Source organism: Panthera onca, chromosome B2, assembly GCF_046562875.1.
Source record: "Panthera onca isolate mPanOnc1 chromosome B2, mPanOnc1 haplotype 2, whole genome shotgun sequence".
Lineage (NCBI taxonomy): Eukaryota > Metazoa > Chordata > Mammalia > Carnivora > Felidae > Panthera > Panthera onca.
Window position 1 is genome coordinate 100,022,225 of NC_138343.1, and position 22,539 is coordinate 100,044,763.

A 22,539-nucleotide genomic window follows, 5' to 3' on the forward strand; every position below is an offset into this window, starting at 1 on the left:
ATTGTGGTGAGGGAATAAATCAGATGTACCTAGTGTAAGGTCTGGAGCACAGTAGGCATCCAGGAAATCTTATGTTCCATCTTCCTTTCTGACGCCCTAAACAGGTCAATGTTTAGCAACACCTTTTTTATTTTTATTTATTTTTAATTTTTTAAAAATCTTTATTTATTTTTGAGAGAGTGAGAGAGAGAGAGACAGAGCATGAGCAGGGGATGGTCAGAGAGAGAGCAGGGGAGGGGCAGGGAGACCCAGAATCTGAAGCAGGCTCCAGGCTCTGAGCTGTCAACACAGAGCCTGACATGGGGCTCGAACTCCTGGACAGCGAGATCATGACCTGAGCCGAAGTCGGAAGCTTACCCAACTGAGCCACCCAGGCACCCCTAGCAATGCCTTTTTAAAAAACCCTTGGGGGGTGGAGGGAATAGAGAGAGAGAGAGAGAGAGAAAGAAAGAGAGAGAAAACTGTATATACTTTATATACTCTGTCCTTGCATACATTCAGATTTTGGAAATTATGTGCCATATTTACTTAAGAAACTTCCTCACCATTTTATCTAGTAAAAGGACAAGGTAGAAAGGGCAAATCAGGAGTTGTCCCCGGTTTATCTGTGGATAAAGGACTAGGAAATAGGGAGGTCCAGCAAACAGCATTATTTCTGCCTCCAGGTGAACTGGTAGGGACTTAGAAAAGCAGCTGCACCATGGCCAGGGCAGTAACCTTGCTGTTTCACTGTCGTTATGTAGTTAGCAGGCCTTTAAGGAGTGGTTGTTGCTGTATCTATGGTTGACAGTCATCGTAACAGCCAAGAACAACTTCTCTGGCAAAAAAATTACACTTCACTAAACTGTGAAGTGAGGAAATATATGTGTAGGATAGAATTATAATTATTATTATTTAAGTTTACTTATTTTTTTAGTAATCTCCACATCCAACGTGGGGCTCAAACTCATGCCCCTGAGATCAAGTTGCATGCTCTTTCAACAGAGCCAGCCAGGTGCCCCTAAAATTATTTTTTAGAAATTAAGGGACATCATTCATTCAGCCTTCAAATATTTATCGATAGCTACTATGGTGACAAACACATGTCTAGGCACTGGGGATGCAGCAGTGACTAGAACAATCCCTGCAACAACTTTCAAGGCAGGGGAACAGTAACTGCAAAGGTCCTGTGATGGGAGGGTGCCTAGTGTGTCTGTGTCTGAGGAAGAGCCAGGAGGCCAGCATGTGAGCTGAGGGGGAACGGGGAAGCAGCTGGAAATCAGGTCATAGAGAAAACAAGCTGGTTGTGTTGGGGGTTATAGTACATGGTAAGGTCTTTGGCTTTCACTCAGAGTAAGAAAAGAAACCACCAGGGAGTTTGAGTAGAGGAATGACAAGGTATAATATAACCCGTATTTATTGAGTGCTTACTCTGTGGATTCTATTTTAAATACTTTATTGGGGCGTCTGAGAGGCTCATTCGGTTGCACATCCAACCCTTGATTTCAGCTCAGGTCATGATCCCAGGGCTATGGGATTGAGCCTTGTGTTGGGCTCCACACTCAGTGTGGAGCCTGCTTAAGATTCTCTCTCTCTCTCTCTCTCTCTCTCTCTCTCTCTCAAATTTAAAAAAAAAAGTTTAAAAAATAAATGCTTTATTTGTAATCTACACAAATAACCTTGTGAGGTAGAACCCATTATCTTTCCCACTTTACAACTGAGGAAACAGAGGCTCAAAGAGGTTAAGTAACTTGCCTGAGGTCACACAGCTAGTAGGGACTTGGCCAAAATTTAGAACCAGGTCACTCTTAACCACCTCATTGTCCTGACTCCACAAATGCTTAAGAGATTGAGACCAAGTTCTTTTTTTTTTCCCCTTCCTTGATATCTGTATTTCAAGAGCACACTTACAATGAAATTTCTTCATACTCATTCATAAATACAGAATTTCTTCACTTAAACTGATAAATATGCCCAGTATTCTGCTTTGTGATTTCAAGTTTTTAAAAAAAAAACCCTCAGATTAGCCTATTAACAAGCATGTTGACATGCTGCTCTTTAATTATGCAGACAGCTATTTCTTTTTTGCTCCTAATATAGAGGTTGATTGAGAAAATTTTTATTTTATTGCTTACAACCTTACCCTAGTGCTACGTAAATCACTACTATATGATTTGGCATCTATAATTTATCATTTTTCTCTGCTATTAGATGAAATGCCCTTTAAAGCATTCCACAGCAAGGTGAACACAAGTCAAGCTTGCAAAGTTCTAGAAAAAAGAATTGCAAAGAGTCATGAAAGAATAATGAAAGTTGATTTATACAGCATACAATATCAGGACTGCCCAGTTTAACAAATATAATTATTCCAAGTCATTTTCAGAAGGCACCTAAATTTCAGCACCTAATTTTCATCATCTTTTAAGGAATAACCACAAAAATACCTTATTTTTATAAAGAGTCTAAAAGAAAAATCTTTAATTTATTCTCTGGATTTCACTGAAGCTAAGGCTGAAACAGTAGACAATTTAAAATATAGGAAACCCAGAATCCTTTATTCCGTTGTGTGGATTTAACATTCTGCTGCTGTAGCCAAGGGTCCTTGGCTTCTGGGGCCAACTGCCTTTTGCATGCTGATTTTCCAGAGAGAGTCTCTCAGGAGTTATTACTTTTGAGTACTATCTACCATGACTTCAGTCCCTAGAGGCAGTGGGAGTAGCGGAGTTTGGGAATGAAAACACAGGGAAAAATTTCTCCCGGTAGAATCATCAACTCAATCTCATTTTAGGCTGCAGCCAGACCACTTAGCTGTACCTCCAGCAGCCTACGAACTTATGCCTCTCAGGTGCCCATCGTTGAAGGACTACAGCCAGGACCTAAAGAAAAATAATAAAGCTATCATAATATTTTTCAGTATAATAGGTAATGTGTGAGGACGTGTGTGTGTATGTGCACATACAAGCAGGCAAACCATGTGCGTGTACGTTCAAGTACTCGTGACATTCAGAACAAGGGAGGTGGTCTCAAAGGGTTTCTTTCTATTTTTCATAAACTCTATTTAATTTTTCCTTCCAATCCCTCAGAACCAAAAGGACTATAAAAGTCCTGGGCTCAAGACCTCAGAAAGCATGTTACTTAGTTATGTGAAACAGGAATACAGGACATTTTTTCGCACTGATTTTAACGTGGAAGCTATTTTGACACTGAAATAACAAAATCAGATCTAACAAAGGTCTTTTGAGAAGAAATGGTTAAAAGGGCACGTCTTGTGGCCAGGAAAACCACAGCAAAGTATTCCAATTAGGAATAAATTAAAGAGTGCCATACTTTTCTGGAAGGGTCAGGAAGTCAAACTCTTGGCCTTGAGCTGCCTCTCACCCCCACCCCCTATGACCCTGAGAACAAGTGACTCCCGTCTCTTTGTGAACCCAACAGTCGCTGCCAAGTCTGGCCACTCCTCTGTGGAGAAGAGCCAGGGGTTTTCACCAGAGGCCGCCAGCCAGCATCCAAGTCAGAAGGGGGTAGCTGAGGTGCCAAGGGGCTTTCTATAGCGCCCAATGCCAGCTTTCTGTCTACAAAGGAAAATTCACTGAACTCGCTAAAGCCAAAGCTGACATATTTAAAGGTCTCCAAAAGAAGTTTTGTAAGCTGTTTTTTCTACTAGAAGAGTAAGTTCTCATTTTTTAGATTATGTTTTCTATTCTCCTTAAATTCGGCATTTTTTTTTTAGTTTTTTTAAATGTTTATTTATTTTTGAGAGAGACAGAGTGTGAGTGGGGGAGGGGCAGAGAAAGAGGGAGACACAGAATCCAAAGTAGGCTCCAGGCTCTGAGTTGTCAGCACAGTGCCTGACTTGGGGCTTGAACTCGTGAACTGCAAGATCATGTCCTCAACCAAAGTCAGACACTCAACCTACTGAGCCACCCAGGCTCCCCTCAGCAGTATTTTTAATCCATGACATCCATTGGTATATAAAAGAATTCTGCTATCTTCATAATAAATTTAAAGCTTACAGCTGTGACATCTTGGTACTTTATATCGTGATTAATTGCCTTACACTAACATCTGATGGCTATTTTTTAAATTTTTTTAAAATTTTATTTTAGAGAGAGAGAAGCATGCAAACAGGGGAGAGGGAGAAAGAGAATCTTAAGCAGGCTCCACGCTCAGTGCAGAACCCAACACGGGGCTCAATTCCATGACCCTGGGATCATGACCTGAGCTGAAATCAAGAATCGGACGCTCAACTGACTGAGCCACCCAGGTGCCCCTGATGACTATTTCTTTTTAGTCTCTTTTTATTTATTTTGAGAGAGAGATAAAGAGCAAGCAGGGGAGGGGCAGAGAGAGAGGGAGACAGAATCCCAAGCAGGCTCTGCACTATGAGTGCAGAACCCGATTCATGGCTCGAACTCACGAACCGTGAGATGATGACCTGAGCCGAAGTCAAGAGTTGGACACTTAACCAACTGAGCCACCCAGGCGCCCCTATTTTTTTTTATAAAGTTCTTTAGATAACCTGTACACCTGACATGTGTTGTTAGTTGGGAAACTGGGGCTATGAAGTAAGGTGCCCCAAACAGCTGAAATCGATCGAGATGTCATGAACTCTTGACCTCTTTATAATACAGTGTTTTTGCTCTTCTGACAGCATCTGAAACTTGTCTGTTGTACCAGATCTAGTTCAGTTCCTGCCTCCAGCCCAGAGCCTTGCCTGAAAACTTAAGTTCTCACTGAGATCTTCCCTCTGGGACCATCTGAAGCCCTATTCTTATGCAGCTGTTATGGCATTTGGATATGTCATCATATGCCATCATTTATTCACTGACTTTTTCCATTTCAAGGGACACATACTCTCTTCAGCTCCCTTCACAGCGCCTAGCATAGTGGTGAACACGTGTGAACGCTTTGTGGTAGAAGGGAGTTAAATTGACATAGCCTTTTTCATCATTTCTTCTATTATTCCATTGAAAGCTAGAGTTTGCATTATTAATTTTTTATTTCTCCATTACCTGTGTGTCCCTCAGTGACCTAGAAGCATCCAGAGTGAGCTGCAAGTTGGATCACTCCTGGAATAGACTCATCACTTGTATTTTTTGGCTTGGGACATCACCATTCTGGACCAACCATGGAAAATGGGAGACAAATTACATCCTTTATGATTGCAGTCATTAGGGAATTACCAATGAGTATAAAGAGGAAAAAACAAGTAATGGAACAGAGAAAGAAAATACAGAAAAGGGCGAGAGGAAAACAGACAAGGAAGAGGGCAAAAAAAAAAAAATAAATAAAAACCAACTTCACAAAAACAACCCACCCATCTTACTCTCTGATATAAATATATTTCCCTTTTTAATGACACAACATAAAGGCTCCTTGCCTGTGCATTTTGTAGATAATGACTTGCATATCCTAATAACCTCAGTTTTTTAGGGAATTGTATGCGGACAGAAGTACCTTTCCAGGGTGAATTAGGATTAAGCTGGGGAGGCTGTGACTTTGGGGGAAAGTAAAAGCAAAAGCCTCGGCAACACTGGTGCATTGTGTGCGGCAGTAAGAAATGACAGCTCGGAATGAGGCAGGCTTCTCTCTCATGTGATCAGCTTGCTATGCCCTCAATGAGTCCATGAGATTTCGTGTTTTATAGGTTGAGCTTCCCACTGGCAGCAGCTGAAGCAGTTCATTATGCACATCTGTCACGTGATCCACTTCATCAACCAAATGGAACTGGGAGAATAAGTCACCCTAACAAGATCCTTCAGTACACTCTTAAAAACTACTTACAGATGTACTCTTCCTCTGAAGGGATACAATGAGTTTCCTTGTGCTGTGCCACATGATACAGGAAATGCATTATCCCCATCCAAATTCAGACATACCAGGAGGAAGCACGTGAAAAGAAAGCAGCTCACAAAAGCACACACAGCTTTTGCAAAAGTCCTGAGAGGGGCTCATACACCAATTTATGATAACGGCAGATAAAATCCCAGTCCTCTGAAGCTCGGTTCATTACAAATGCTAATGTCCACACAGGGAAAGGAAACCACATCAGTATTCAGCATCGACACAAACACTGCTAATGCTTTTTATTTATGGTTGTCACTGAGTCCCCTCAGCAGTATGCCAGATCTCCATTTGTGTAGTAACTTTAACTACTTTATGGGCTTTCATGACCAGCTATGTCATGTACCCATAGGCGATTTGTGCTTTCAAACCGTGTCTGGTGAGATAAGCAGTCACACACACTTCCAATCTCGAATTGGCAATTTCATTCACATTCAGAGCAGGTGCAATGAATGTTTTTGTGGATGCGTCTGGGATCAGATTCACCTGCCATTGTTAAATCTTCCTATTTCAGTTGGTGTGATCAATTTATGATTCATTCAGTCAGACGACACCTATTTACTGAATACCTACCATGTGCCAGGCACTGTGCCAGGCACTGGAGATACAACAGTAAACAGACAGAGTCCTACCATCATAAACGTACATTCTCGAGGGGGAGGCGGAAGGCAGTAAACAAATAAATACGTACTATATCAGAGAGTCTGTCAGGATACGCTAGCTATTTGGGGGCAATAATCAACCCAATGTATCAGTGGCTTCAAACAACAGTTTCTCCCTTATACTGCATGTTCATTGCATGTCAGCTGGGGGCTCTGTGCACCTTTACTCTGAAGCCCAGGCTGCCTGGAGAGCCATCCGCTGGAGTATGGCTAGACTCCAGGGGAGAGGGAGAAGATAGAGTGGTGAATTGTACACTGGATCTTAAAGCTTATGCCTGAAAGTGGCACATGGCACTTCTCACATGTCCCTGGACAAAGCAAGTCACATGGCTGCGTCCAACTTCAAAAGGTGAGGAAGTGTAATCATACCACGGGTCTGGGAAAATCGGACACATTTTGTGGGCAGAACTGTCCCAGATGATAAGAGTTGCCATGAAATAAAAAACAAGATAGAGGAGATGGTGTACAGGTAGGTGGTTTCTGCTTGACAGAGAGGGTCAGGAAAGGTCTCTCTGATAAGGTGACATTTGAGGAGAGGTCTTAAGGGAGAGAAGGCCATTTGGATGGGGGTGGGGACTACTTCCTGCAGAGGATACAGCAAGGGCAAAGCGTGCCTGGCATGTGTGAGGAATTGCAAGTCGAGGTGGCTAGTGTGGAGTGAGCAAGGGGAAAGCAGTAGAAAATCAGGTCAGAGAGGTCATAGAGTTGTAGAACACTAGGTATGGCCATTACAATTTTTTGTGTAAAAACATGGTCTGAGTTAGGTTTCAAAAGGATTCTTGTTGGGGTACCTGGGTGGCTCAGTCGGTTAAGTATCCGACTTTGGCTCAGGTCATGATTTCACTGTGAGTTCAAGCCCCGCATCGGGATCTGTGCTGACAGCTCAGAGCCTGGAGCCTGCTTCAGATTCTGTCTCCCTTGCTCTCTGCCCCTCCCGTGTTCACACTCTGTCTCTCTCTCCCTCTCTCACACACACAAAAATAAACTTAAAAAAATTAAAAGAAAAAAAAAAAAAGGATTATTGTGGCTGCTGTTTGGGGCCAAGCAAGGAGTAGTAAGAGGCTCTTACAATGATCCAAGTGAGATAAGGGGGGGGGGGGGGGGGGGTTGGGTGATGGTCAGATTCTGGATATAGTCTGAAGGTAGAACCAATGGAATTTGCCAAAGAGAAAGAGAAGATTCCAGGATGACTTCAAAGGCTTGTTTCTTCCAGTAATCCCTGGATATACATGAGGATTACCTGGTATGGTTTTTTAGAACCATCAGATTTGGCAATATCATGATCATGTGTAACCTCCTCCATAAATGAGTTGAGAGTTGGACACCGAAGTGGAGATGTGGATGCTGGGCAGTCGGCTTGAGTTACGCACTAGCTGAGGGACTTCTTTCCCCACATTGGCCTTGTATCTGCTGTCCCTTAAGGTTTATGATCCAAGTTCATTTGTAAAATCAGAGAAATGAGCTTCATAATTACAGGCAAAAAGGGAGCTTATGACTGAGCCATTCCCACCTTATCCCACCCCTCCATTCCACTGTGAACCTTGGATATCACTATCAAGAAACCCACCTATTACAATACGAGGTCTGTCCTCAATGGACACTAGTATAGTAGAGTGTCACCTCCTCCAAGAAATAGTTTGAATAGGAATCTTAATAAAACAACATTGGGATGTTTTTCTGAATAGTGCGTCCCTCTGTCTGCTCAGGCTGTCTTCCTGTAACATGGCTCTCCATCTCACGACCACCCGCTAAATGGCACTAGACCTCCTCCCCACCATCCCTGGGCCTCCTCTTAACATCTTTTCCAGTGGAAGAGAGCAGAGGTTGAATGCAAGGTCTGCCAACCACCATGAGGGAATGAATCAGTAAAAGTCAATGTTATTTTTAAAAACTATGCTTTTGGAATATTTGTACTCAAAAGCATTTATTCATTCAACAAATCTTCCTGAACTCCTCTGTGCATGCCAGTGCTGCTAAAGTTCTAAGCACTGAAGACACAGCCATGAATAGAATATATAAGTAACTCATATTGTTGAAAACTGGGAAAGCACAGAAAAGTATTTTTAAAAGATAAAATTTCCACTAAAACATAACTGCTATTAATATTTTGATGCCCTGTCTTTTTCTAGGCATACATGTCCTTCCTTTCTGCTATTTTTGAAAAAAATGTACAACTTTGGACTTCTATATAGTACATTAAAAATTGTTTTTCTTATAAAAATAAATCATAGCAGATGCTCGGTATTTGTTGAATGAGTTAATTAATTATAGAAACAAACTATAGTGAAGCAAAAACTTAAAAGTGAAAGTCACTGATAATGCCACTATTAAAAAGATAACATCACTATCAATAATTTGGGTTGCTCAATATGGTTTTGAATAATCAGCACATTTTTACAACATTGCTCCACAACAAATGATTTACTTTTTAAATGAAAGCTTTATCTTTGTCTCTAATTACAAAAGCAACAGGCCATTGTAGATTTTTTGCGAAATGCTGAAAACGACAAAGGGAAAAACTAAAAGTCATTCATAGTCCCACTACCCAGAGACTTCTGCTTTGAACATTTTCCAATTGGCAGGAACCAAGAATTCCTGTTGCCTTCTAGGGTCCTTCTAGCTGGACTAAGAATCAAATTGACATGAGACAGATTAACAAGAGAAAATAAAATTTAATAGCGTACGTACAGGAAATCCACATGGACATGGAAATTCCAAAGACAGGCAAGATGAGGTATATATGTCATTCTGAACTAAGGAGAAGGGGAGAAGGGTCTAGAACTTCAGAGGAAAGGAATGTACTTCGCGGAGTGATAGGAGCAGATTATAATTAGATGATAATTAGATGATTATAATTAGATGTTTGCCCTGCTATCCAGATGGGTCACTCAGATAAAATTTATCTCTGTTAATAACCCTTACTCTGGGAAAGACCCCCAATTTAGGCTCTTCTATGTAGTTAAGGAAGGGGCAGAAGTTTCTCTTGAGCCAGTAGGGTCTTAACTGCCTAGCTCAGAATAATCTTCATGCCAAAGGGGCCCATCATGGGGTAGCATGCCCTTAGTCCCTACACAATCTTTTTGGAAGTTTTTCCCAATCTTTTCTCTGAGCAGCACACCAGGTTAGTTAAGAGCCTGGACAAGTTACTTAACCTCTCCGAGCCTCAGATTTCCTCATCTATAAAATGAAACTAGTAATACTTTGTAAGGTTGGTATGAAATTTAAGTGAGATAAAACATACAAACTTCTTCCCACAGTATCTGACACATAATAAATGCCCAATAGGAGAACTCTTACTACTTTGCAAGATATTTCTGCATAATTGGTTGCACTTTATACGTGCATATTTATCCTTTTTTAAACTCGACATCGTGCCATTAAATTTTAAATTTTGAGACAATTTCAAATTTTTGAAAAAGTTGCAAGTAAGGTACAAAACCCACGTGGACTCTGAAACCCCATGCTGGGCTACCGCCCCAATCCCACCTGGTATCCAAAAACCTGCACCGAGCCCTCCACTCAGCCTGCTTTGGTTCTGACCGAGCCATGCCACCCTCTGCAGGAATGCCTCTTTTGTCTTGCTTGGGCCCAACATCCTGCACCAGGCCTCCCTCACGTGTAGATGCCCTCCTCACCCCAATTTTCTGGTGTTCTTTAAATTCTTTAAGACCTTTTTTTTTTTTTTTAATGTTTATTCATTTTTGAGAGAGACAGAGCATGAGCAGGGAAGGGGCAGAGAGAGAGGGAGACACAGAACCTGAAGCAGGCTTTGGTGGTGTTATTTAAATTTCTTAAAGATTTGAGGGCGCCTGGGTGGCTTGGTTGAGCGTCTGACTTTGGCTCAGGTCATGATCTCACAGTTCATGAGTTCAAGCCCCACGTGGGGCTTGCTGCTGTCAGCGGGGGGAGGGGGGGGGGCCTGCTTCAGATCTTCTGTCTCCCTCTCTCTCTCCCCCTCCCCCACTCGAGCTTTTTTTCCTCTCTCTCTCAAAATTAAATAAACATTAAAAAAATCTTTGAAGATTTTTTTATCTCTCTATATATATCAGTTTTTCCTCACACTACAGAAGTCTCTATATATTATTGATGGTCCATCAAATAATGTTTTCATTTCAACGACAATCTAAAAACACTTATATAATACAATATAAGCTTATTTGGTTCAACTGGGATGTTTATTTTATAGCCACATACTCTCAGTGTTAGTGCTTTGTGTTTAAAATTGGCACCACGTGATCATTAATGAGGCACTATTCAACTTTTAATGTGTTGGTGATCTTTAGATGGGCATTCCTGGCATCAAAATAACAAAAACTGTCTTGCTTTCCATTTGATAAAAATCACACTGAGCTATCTTACCAATAAGAAAGCTAAAGTTGTTCTTTTTCAGTGATAAGATGCAATGTAGTCTCTTGATGTATTTAATAAATTAATTTTGCTTTTCTGTCATGAAAATAACCATGCTACTTTAATTGTCACAGGCTAATGAGAAAAGAACTGGGCCGACTGAACACACAGATGATGCGTTCATGCAAAGTGAAGGCCAAAGGCCTCGTGGCACCAGCATAAATGAAGTTTTACAGTCGTTCAAAGAGAAAAATGGAGAGAAAATTGAGTCATTACAGGTCTCATGGTAGCATGAGTTGGATTCAAAAGAAACTAGGCAAATCAGTCACTTAATTCAGATTATAAGCAGATGTGTTGGTTTGATTCTGTGTTTTTATGACATACCAGCTTGCAAACATTCTCCACGAAGAACTTTTTGTTAGCTTTTTTAAAAAAATGATCTATCAATACCACATTTTGGAGAGAAACATTTTAAAATCAGCTGGACCAATTAAAATAAACAGCTGATAGTTTCAAATGAGTAACCTGAGGGGCGCCTGGGTGACTCAGTTAGTTGCTTAAGTGTGGGACTTCAGCTTAGGTCTTGATCTCAAGGCTTGTGGGTTCGAGCCCTGCCTTGGGCTCTGTGCTAAGAGCTCAGAGCCTGGAGCCTGCTTTGGATTCTGTGTCTCCCTCTCTCTCTGCCCCATCCCCGCTCACGCTTTCTCTCTCTCAAAAAGAAGTAAACATTAAAAAAATGAGTAACCTGATGGGAGGAAAAATTGTAACAATGATAACAATTGTGAGTCAAAGACTGTCCATCACGTTCCACAAATACTTAAGTCAACAATTGAAAGATAAAGTGCATAAAAGCATCTCCTTATGCTTTTTTAATTACATGTATAAATTAAACCTAACATTGGTTATTTAGTTTCAGCAAACTGTTACCATTTTCATACTAAATTATTTTTTTATTTGAATTTATCTGGTGATGTCATTTTTAATTAATTTGTAAGTTTAGTTTGTTCTTATAGTTTTTTTTAGATTGTAAAAACCACATAACATAAAATTCACCATCTTGACCATTTTGAAGCGTATAGTTTGGTAATGTTAAGTATATTCACATTGTTGCACAACAGATCTCTAGAACATTTTCATTTTGTGTTTTTGTAGCTTTTCGTGAGCTACAAGGATAAAGCATTTATACCTAATTATATATGGGTACATATTTAAGGAACCATACAATGAAAATTACTTAAGCCAACATGGGGAAAGTTTCAAGAGAACTTTTTTCTTTGGGGGAAAAAAAAGGTTTGAGAAAAGCCAGTCAATATGGTAACTATGTTTCAGTTTAAATGTTTGCTTAACCAACCCTCCCCTCTTTTCCTTCCAGGCTAGATAGCTTGGAGTGGGCTGTTTTGCAGGTGACAATGATACCTCATTTCTTGAAAAAAGCAAAGCCACAGAGAGCATAGCAGTTTTCCCAGCCTGAATTCAAAATTTCCCTTTTAATAATGGGGATAATATGAACACAATACTGCCTTTAAAATTACTTTTCAAAATAGTTTCAAATCCATTATTCTATTTTTGAGGCCCCATTGTGAATCTCTAAAGTTAGTTTCCTTTAAAGTCAAACATCATTGCCAGGTTTGATATGTTATACCTTTAATCATCCTAGCCAGTGCTGCTGAGAAGCTTGCTCCTTAGCAACCTGCTAGAAGGAAGAAGGCTGTCTCCAGATGCTGTGATTGTTGTGTGAGTCCGCTGTGGTCCAGGCCTTAGTAAGAAAACAAACTAAGCTGATTAGCTCCTCTGGAAAACTAGATAGAAGTGTTTTTAGCTTAAAAGCTTATATGTTGACCTCTCCTAAGGCTTCATTTTTAAAATGAAAGATTTTTTTTTTTCATTAGTATTTGCTGTTTTACTTTTTGGAAATAAGAAAATATTCAAAGTCCCTATAAATAATCATTGGTTATGAGGGAGAAAGCAAGAAAGAAAGGACAGAAAGGGCAAGAAAGGAACATTTACTGAGTACTTACTGCCTGCCAGGCACTACTCTAGAAGATTTATATAATCCATCTTACCTTAATCTTTAAAAAAATTTTTTAATATTTATTTTTTTTTAATTTATTTTTGAAAGAGAGAGAGAGACAGAGTATGAGCAGGGGAGGGGCAGAGAGAGAGAGGAAAACACAGAATCCAAAGCAGGCTCCAGGCTCTGAGCTGTCAGCACAGAGCCCGATGAGGTCCTTGAACCAACGAGCCATGAGATCATGACCTGAGCCAAAGTTAGACGCTTAACGACAGAGCCACCCAGGCCCCCCCCCCCCGCACCCCCCCACCCCCCACCCTTAACTCACCCTGACAGTCTTCCCAGGAGTCGGTTCTGTCCTCTTCTTTCTGTAGCTGAAACTCTGAAAGTAACTTGCCTAAGGTCACACAACTTACAAATGAACAGGGACTCAGGTTTTTCTGATTACAAAGCTACTCTGCATGGGCAAGTGAGAAACTTGTTAAGACACTTGTTAAGCTTGTTAAGACAGTCCATTTGGTCAGTGCTTTCTGCCGCATATTTTGCTTGGGAAAATTGGACAATGCCGATATTCATTCATGAAGAGAGCTTCCTTGCCCACTCCAGCAAATTATCATTTTCTGCCTTCTCACTCAGTTGTTTGTGGATTTATATGACAGGCTCAACCTCAAAACATTACCCACTCCCTATTTAGTAGGGTATAGAAACCCACTTCCTCTCTCCCCGTTGATCCCATCACCAGCCAGGTCTCTGCCTTCCCAGATCATTGGAGGGCGCAGTGTAAAAAGCACATCCCCACCGTCCCTCTCGCCACAGTGTGGTCTGGCCCTTCTTGCCAGATGGATCTAAGCTGTCTTTAGAGAGGGCTGATGTATGCCCTGCAGGCTGCATTGTCATGTAGTGGTTTAATTATATACACTCTGCAGTGCTTTTCCATACTTCTTACATTGTGTCTCTCTCTTTTTTTTTTTTTTTTAATGTTTATTTATTTTGAGGGAGAGAGAGAGAGAAAGAGAGAGCAAGCAGGGAAGGGGCAGAGAGGGAGAGAGAATCCCAAACAGGCTCCACTCTCAGTGAAGAGCCCGAGGCAGGGCTCGACCTCATGAACCATGAGATCACGACCTGAGCGAAATTCGAGAGTTGGATGCTTAACCGAGCCACTCAGCTGTCCCTTCCTTACATTGTGTCTCCTAATCTTGGAGTGATACATAGGGATTTTGAATATTATCATCTCAAAGGTGTATGTGGGGAGGAGGAGTGAACAAGTCTTCTGTTTATTAGGAGAAATGTCCAGTCATCTGCTTCTTGGAGGATCTGACCTTGAAACTGCATAAATGTGGGCCCAGTCCTGGGTCCTAGTGAGGGTCGGGGAAAAGAGAGCAGCTGCCCCTTGCTTAGCCTCTACTGCCTGCTGCTTTGATTCAGTCTTTTCATGTGGCTCGTGCCATCCTAGGTTTGAAATAATTTTATCCACGTCCCTAGATTTGAAATAATTTGAAGGCAAGGGCATGTATCATCTTTATGGCAAGCATAGTACCTTGCACACAGTAGGCACTTAATAACTAATTGTAGATTGGTTGCTGATCTCTAGCTGCTGCCTAGTTCCCACCCTGTTACTTTCGGGGATTAGCTTTTCAATTTCCAGCTCAATAGAGATAGTAGCATGATGGAACCCAAACCTTTCTGCTCACACTAGGGTGTCAGGGACTTCTGCTTCACGTGCCTTTTCAGCAAACAGCTATGTGCTGGTATCCAAAGACCTGGTTTAGAATCTTGAATTTAAAAACCTGGGTGTGGAAAGGCCCTGCCCACCGAGTTTGGAATGCCCACCCTTCCACCCGATGTAAGTCACCTCACAGCACGGCTTAGCACCTGAACTTTGTGATGCTGTTTCACCTGGGAAAATTACTGCATGCAACTTTTTCCTCCACTGACACCAGAGCTTAAATTAGTTTTTCAGCCATTCATTTTTTACTTATTAGGGTCAAAGGTAAGGTGATGTGTGAAGGGGCCTCCAGGGCCTCATCTGGGGAACTGGGACTCGACAAGGGGGGCAGGAGCGTTGGTGCTGGGCCTCTTTGCGGAGGAAAACTAGAGCAGGACAGAAGCGGAAAGAGGGTTGGAGCTGCTGAACAGTAAGCCCGGCTTGACAGGTCTGCACTGAGTGGCCTGGCCCCCGCTGTACAAGTTCTCCCCAGTTCAGTGGTTTTGCCACAACCTGGTCTAGCATTGTCTTGTGTTCTTGGAGCCTGTTGGTGAATGAGCATCCTGTTTTCAAAATCCATGAGAAGCTAGGAGAAGTTTTCTTTCAGTCACAAAGTGAGAAAAATGAAAACAGGACCATCCCACCTACCATTCATTTGGCCTTGTAACAATTAAAAAAAAAACAAACAAACAAGCGAAACTTCTCTGTTTAACCTGGGAGGATTTTTATAAAATCTCTGCATTTTGTGCACGTTTTGAACATGAGTATCTACCACCCCGGAACCCATCTGAGAGGGATTTAAAGCTCAGGGAAACAGCCACTCTCCATAAGTTTCCGAGTAACTGAACTTTGTAGATAAGTACAGATTGGAAGATAGAGTCGGTTAATCCCTGAACTCAAGGAACCCTTGGCCTGTATCCCAGATAACACAGGATGCTGACAATCGGTCAGCTCCCAGCCTCACCTAAACACCTTTCTGCTCTCCTCGGAAGGATGCAGTTTTGACCACTGCCGGCCAGGCCTCCCGGTTCCTCCTGGATGAATGCGCCAACCAGCGGCTTTCTGCGAGGAGCCCGGCACCTGCAAGGGGCCAAAGGCCAGGCAGGTACCTGCAGCCCAGCGGCTGCCGAGGGACGAGGCCCGCAGCCAAGCGGAGCGCCTGCTTTTTTACAGCCGCCCTTTTGATAACACTGATTACGTTTCCCTTCACCAGAGCCTTGGGCCGATTGAGCAACAGCCAACTTCTCCGGGTAACAAAGAGGAGGGGAAAGTAATCCAAACACAGGTTTTATTATAAAAACCAGGGAGTGAGAGAAGTATGTTTATTCTGTAAGATAACACACCTGCTCAGTGCCCGGGAGGCTCATTTCCATCAGTTGCCATGGCAAACTCGTTATACTTCAAGGCCATGTGGCTTTGTTTCCTTTTGAGATCTGGTCCTTGTCCTACCTTTTCTAACAACTCCAACACAATGCCATGGAAGCCCGCGACAGCATAATTGATTTCTCCTTCCCTCTATCAACGGTTTACATTTGTTGGGAGCAGGACTGAGGCTCCCTTCTCCTTTGAACTCCTAGCTAACCGTGAAGGCATGCTTCAGAGAGCCGTCCTCATTAACATTCCAGGTCCCCCTTCCCCGTCAGCGATAAACGAGCCCTGCATCAATGGCCTCCTTCCTTCCAGTTTTACAAATGAGTGGCTCGGTTCCATGTTTTGCTGCCGATCCAGGTGCCCAGGCGGACAATGCGGGGCTAAGAAGCACGCGGGAGAGACTAAAAATAGAACAGCAGTTTGGACGCATACCAGAGCAGCTACTTCATCTCAACTTGCTTTGCACACTAAGCCTAATGGGATCCATCAGGCATGAGTTCTCTCTCTCGCCTTCTCCCTCCCTCTCCCGTCTTTCCCCAGCTGCCGTCAACCATCAGCGCCTTCCTGGTGAAGGGAGCAGAGGGAGGTCAGGCAAGGGACAAGAAATGTGTGCCCTGGTGGCTTTCGTTACAAGTCCTGGGAGATCTGGGGGCTGCAATTATTCCTTCCCCGTGAGTGTTTCTAGAAAAGAGCAGGGAGGCCCAGCACACTTCTCCCAGGTACACTTTGGTCCAAGATGCTCTTATTGTTTAACAAAGGCTCAAATACCACTTCCTAAAGGCCCTGGGAAGTGTGACCTAGACCCATGCTCATATGCTCCTTGAGAAGTCAAATACGGAAGTCGGCTACACGGAGTACTGCTCTTACAGGTCCCACCTGTTCTGCTTGAGGCTGACGACTTGGGAGCAAATGCAGTCACAGGTGGAGGGGCTGTGGTCCATGTAGGCGAGTGGGCAGCACACGACTGCCCAGGGTCCATGAAAGCTTCCCAGCCCCCACCAAGTACGCTGTGATTCTATCCAAAAGCTTTTTCCGACAGAAAATGGAACAAATCAGGGGCACCTGGGTGACTCAATTGAACGTCTGACGTTGGCTCAGGCCGTGATCTCACTTTCTGTGGGTTTGAGCCCCCATCGGGCTCTGTGCTGACCAGCTCAGAGTTTGGAGCAGTTTCAGATTCTGTGTCTCCCTCTCTCTCTGCCCCTCCCCCACCTCGCACTCTGTCTCTCTCTCTCTCTCAAAACTAAATAAACATTAAAAAAAAAATTTAAAGAGGGGCGCCTGGGTGGCTCAGTCGGTTAAACGTCCGACTTCAGCTCAGGTCACCATCTCACGGTCTGTGAGTTCGAGCCCCGTGTTGGGCTCTGGGCTGATGGCTCAGAGCCTGGAGCCTGCTTCCGATTCAGTGTCTCCCTCTCTCTCTGCCCCTCCCCCGTTCATGCTCTGTCTCTCTCTGTCTCAAAAATAAATAAACGTTAAAAAAAAAAAGAGAGAAAAAAATTTTTAAAGAAAAAAAGAAAATGGAACAAATCAGCACGAAGTTAGGAACATGCTACCTTAGGAACTATGTTCCTGTCCTAGGACCATTGCTAGCCTTTTGGGCGAGGCTCTTTTGTGTTGTTGCTGTGCTTCCTGATAAAACGTACCTTTCCTGAAGCCTCCCCCCACCCACAGGAGAGTTATAACCCACACCTTTCTCCTTGTTTCTTCTGAAAGGTAATGCATTTTCCAAACAGCTATGTATTATTCCAACAAGCGCTACTCTTATAGAATCAGAAGCAGGAGGGAAAGATGAATACCACGGTATTTACAAAATGAAAGCACGTTTCATTGTTTTTGCCTTGGAGATTGGCCAGATAAAACTGAAACAAAATCGATCTAATAGCGGATTGTATCTGGAAGCTTCAGGGAGGTGCCAAGATCTTTTCAATTGTGCTTTGGTTTTATATAATACTAGTATAAAATAAATATGCCACACTACTTCAAGAAAAGTTACACTCCATATAATCACAGCAATAATTAATTCCCCCAAGAATTTCCCACAGAACAAGTTGCAACATGATCATTTAATCCTCCAGCCACCAGAGGACAGAGATGCATCTTCCCTCAGGCGTCCTTCTTTCACGAGGCTCAGTTTACCTCCAGGAGACCCTGGGTCATTTGTTGAACAAATCTACAACCAAAAGCCAGAAAGCCTTCTAGGTTTATCAAACAAAGGTCTGCAGACTAGAAATCAGGCTATCTGGGTTCTAGCCGCGGGGTGAACTTAAACAAGCTTAGGTGTCTGTGGGTCCCACTTTTCTATGCATGAAACCACACTGCAGAGGTGCTGGATTTCCCGGGTCCTTTTCAGATGGAAAATTCCAAATGGTTCCAGAAATAAATGATTTAAGAATTACATTTATTTCTGTGCTTTCTTTCTTCCTTTCTGGTTTTTGTTTTAGTTTATTTCGTGGGCTCATATAGAGCCACTTATCTTGAAAAGTAGTGCCTAATTCTTCAGGATGAGAGGCGTTTTTTCTTTGTGCCATTTTCCCACAGTCTAACCTTCCTCCTCTTTTCATTTGCCGCTAGGAGGTGGGTCTCACTGATTCTTCTTGGTTCATTAGGAAGAAACAGAAAGATCCTGTGTTTTGAGAAACTCTTTCTGGATCATTTCCCAATGATCACAGGACTTTTGCAATCCCTTTGGCAAAGGTGATGGTGACAATGGGGTGTTTGGCAAAGTGGGTGGAGGTGGCTAATGAAGTGGCTGAGGTTAAGAAAAATGCTCTTGGCAAAACATCATGAAACAAGGTCTGGAGTGCTCAGAGCCGAGGGCTTTCCTCCCTTGCTGAGATGACTAAGAAAAACCCAATCTTTAAGTAGGTGATTTCTTTAATAGGAAAAAAAAAAAAAAGAGTATCAACAACAATTTTTCTGAGCACTGAACTGAGAAGTAGCCAGTCCAATACTTAGATTGTAGCCATGCACTGAGATGCCGTTAAATAATACAGAAGTCAAAGGAACTCGGCATAGATTTTGAAGCCGGTCACTGAAATTAAAAAATTACATTTCAAATTTTAAGTGAGTCACTAAATATTAGACTTAAGAATCTGACTTTGCATTGTGCACACCTCACCGCTAAAATCAGTTTTGGTCTGAATCAAGCCTTGAGGCTAAAGGGTTATTTTTACTGAGTCAGCCCTACCTCACTTCCACCCCCAAAATATCTGCAGATGAACGCAGAGGACAGGGATAACATCTAAATAAACCAAGTGTTAATCCTAGTGCCAGTGCTCTATAATAGTTGTTAAAATTCCTTTGATATCCGTGGTCATCAAATTTCTTAGAAACTTCAAGGGTCCAACTTTCATCACTTGGCCAGGTGTTGTATGTGTGTGTATGTTTACTTTTTGTTTGTTTGTTTTGCTACCAGTGCTACCAGCTGTAACACTTTAATGAATGTTTGTGGAACACCAGGGAATAACCCTGGGTAGGAACAGTGGCTGAGGGCTCAGGACAGGTCTCCGAAGGGAGGAGGGGTAACAACGTCCCATTATTAAACCTTGCAAACTAGACACATTTGAGGGTAGTAATTGCGGATGTCATTTTATTTACAAGGGTGTGAATCCTTAATGATCGTGTCACCTCCAAAAAAGATTTAAAAAGAGAGAAAGACTTGAAGTTTGTGTTTGGGGTGTTTTCTTAGGCATTTTGAGTTAATCAAACAAGAGAGAGTTCAACCGGGTCTCAAATGCTACGGAGCTAAAGATGCTTGTGTTCGTCTTACAATGATTCCTTAAGGGATACTAGCTTTTATCTTTTCCCTATTTTTTTTTTTTTCAACACAAAGACATTCACCTTACCACCCAGAAGACCTGTAGGTTACAATGTAAATGAAACTAGTGTTCTTTACAATTCATTAGCAAACTTGCTTATTTATAGTTGGTACATATTTGTCTTTTCTCTGTGGCGACATACCAAGGTTGAACTATCTCACAGCACAATTGAGCCTTGTTTAAGAGATTAGATAGATCGGTAACAGGAAGCAGTAGCACCCCTCCCCCCCCCCCCCAAGAACCTTCATATTAGCTTACTACTTAGGCCATAATTAACGTAATACCACCTTGCTCAATAGTTTATGTAGATTATACACATATTTCATATACAGGTATGTTTGTGTGTTTTTTGGAATCAGACGAGCAAAGTGTACGTGTTTCTAAAATTATGCATGTGAGGGACTGGAGAGATTTAAAGAGAAGAGATTTTAAAAAGAAGAAAATGTCCTTGTTAAGAAAATGTAAATTTATCCTCTGGGAGATATAATTATGACAACTCAGTCATTCCTCAAAAGAGTATTTAGAACTTAGGTCCCAGACCTTCAACCATTTAGGGCCGTTAGAGGGTACATCTGTCCACGTGATTTTGTTTTGGGTAGGCTTCATCCCAGCACAGAGCCCAACGAGGGGCTTGCACTCATGACCCTGAGATCAAGACCTGAACTGAGATTAAAAGTGGGACACTTAAGTGCTTGAGCCACCCAGGCACCCCTGTCCATGTCAGTTTATAACAGAGTCCTCGGGGTTTCAGAAAAGTGAAAGGACTTGCCTAAGGTCACATGGCTAGTTAGTGATAGAAGCAAGACTAGAACACAAACCACCATTCCAGCCAAACTTCTACATCCACGGCCACTCCTGACCATAGAGGATATTCTTAGATATATACATATCACGGTGGTTGCACAAGTGGTTTTGTTAAAAAGTTCTACTGCAACAATAAAGCTTTCAAGATTATGTGAAAAGGGATTGTTCAACTATCTGGTTCTAATCCTTTAATACAGACTAGTCTGTTACATGTATCTAATATTATATCTAAGCAGCTTTACTAACATCACTGGAAGCAACTGCCCATCTCATCAGGAATTAATACACATCTATCTCCTTTGAGATAAGTAAAATACAGTCTTACAAAAGAGTAAACATTTTATTATCTGTACACGAATCAGGTTGGTCTGAGGACACAAGAACATCTGGCTAACTCATAAAAATAGCCCTAAGAGATGGGAGAGCGTTTGTGGTCCGTTCACATTTATTGCAACATCATTTATATGATCTACTCGCTAAGCAGTGAGAGGCCCAGAATGGACACATCAGACAGTTAGGAGCAACATGCCGTGGGTGTTAGCAGTAGGGAAGGCAGAGCAACATGGCCTCTGTCTGAAAGGAGGTCTCTGGAGGAAGAATGCTCTGCAGAACAGGTTTTCTGGGGTTGCGGGGAGCCCTCTGAGAGGGCCTGCAAACGAAAAGCCTCTGCTAGAAGAGTGCTTGTAAGTACACACACACAGCATGGCCCTGGGGCTCTGGGGATGGTGGGGGTCACAAGGGTACCACCTGAAGGGTGGGCAGAGGCCCCCGGGGAGGGGCTATGTACTCTTCCTCTCTGAGCAGCCGCAGCAGGATGTTTTTTTTATTCTTGGGCCAGCTGTAGATGTGAGTGTTCTGAAGCCAGGTGGGCACATGCTCCTATGGGAGAGAGAATGACAGGAGTAAAGGCCATTAGAGAAAAACCTGGATTCCAGATCCCCGGCTCCGTTCCCAAACATCTACAGCTTTCCCTGCATGGGCGTTCCCTGCCGAACTATCCTGGGAGTTGTGCTGTTTTGCTTTTGGAAAGGGCTAGCATGTGAGCCTCTCCTGGCTCCGCGTACAAGCTGAATATCTCATTATGGAAACCACATGTGCGCGGCGTTTTCTGTCAGCCTCCCAGGCTACCTGCCCTTTGCATTTCAACGTGCTTTTCACCACCCTCACATAAAAGGGGTAGGACAGAGGTCACGCAGAGTGATGGGAATTCCTTCGTGGCTTCAGAAGAATGCCAAGGCTAGGGGCTTAATCTAATTCGTTTCAGCCACAGATCTGGCCTGCAGCAGCAGGAGCCCAGCAGATCTGTTAGCAGGCAAAAAGCACAAAGCGTGAGCCGGGGATCGTGAGGGTGCGCTTTCTGACTGCCCTCGTGGAGTGGACATTCTGTCTGCTGTGGCGTGGACAGACAGACGATGAATCAGGAAAACGTATAGTGTGTTTGGTGGTGATACATGCCTCGGAGGAAAATGAAACAGAGAAAGGGACTAGAGAGTGCTGGGGCAGAGCTGAAAGGTTGCAGCTTTAAACAGAGCTTGCAGGAGGGGCACCTGGGTGGCTCAGTCGGTTGAGCGTCCGGCTTCGGCTTAGGGCACGATCTCACAGTTTGTGGGTTTGAGCCCCGCATCAGGCTCTGTGCTGACAGCCTGGAGCCTGCTTCAGATTCTGTGTCTCCCTCCCTCTCTGTCCCTCCCCTGCTTATGCCCTGTCTCTCTCTCTGTCAAAAATAAATAAACATTAAAAAAAAAATTTTTTTTTTAAACAGAGTGTATAGGAAAGGTCTCACAGAGAAAATGAGCAAAGACCTAAAAGAGCAGAAGGGCCAGCTTTGTGGATGTCTGGCTCCAGACAGTGCAGAGGCCCTGTGACGGGGGCGTGCCTGGCCTGTTCAAGGAGCAACAGGCCAGTGTGGCCAGAGAGGAGTGAGTGAAATAGAGTAGGAGAGGAGGTCTGGAAGTAGGGGGGCCCGTGTCCCATGGGGCCTTGTAGGCTTTTCTC

General features: G+C 42.9%; 1 protein-coding gene across 2 annotated transcripts in view; it reads right to left on the minus strand.

Annotated features, from left to right (window-relative positions):
• Positions 1–20,865: 20,865 nt before the first annotated feature.
• TRAF3IP2 (TRAF3 interacting protein 2) overlaps positions 20,866–22,539 on the minus strand; it is a 43,824-nt gene continuing 42,150 nt past the window's right edge. For both annotated transcript variants that reach the window (XM_060616408.3, XM_078447227.2), the window contains one exon: positions 20,866–21,423. In XM_060616408.3, coding sequence (XP_060472391.1) covers positions 21,277–21,423 — 147 coding nt within the window. In that variant the 3' untranslated portion in view covers positions 20,866–21,276. The remainder of the gene's footprint in view (positions 21,424–22,539) is intronic.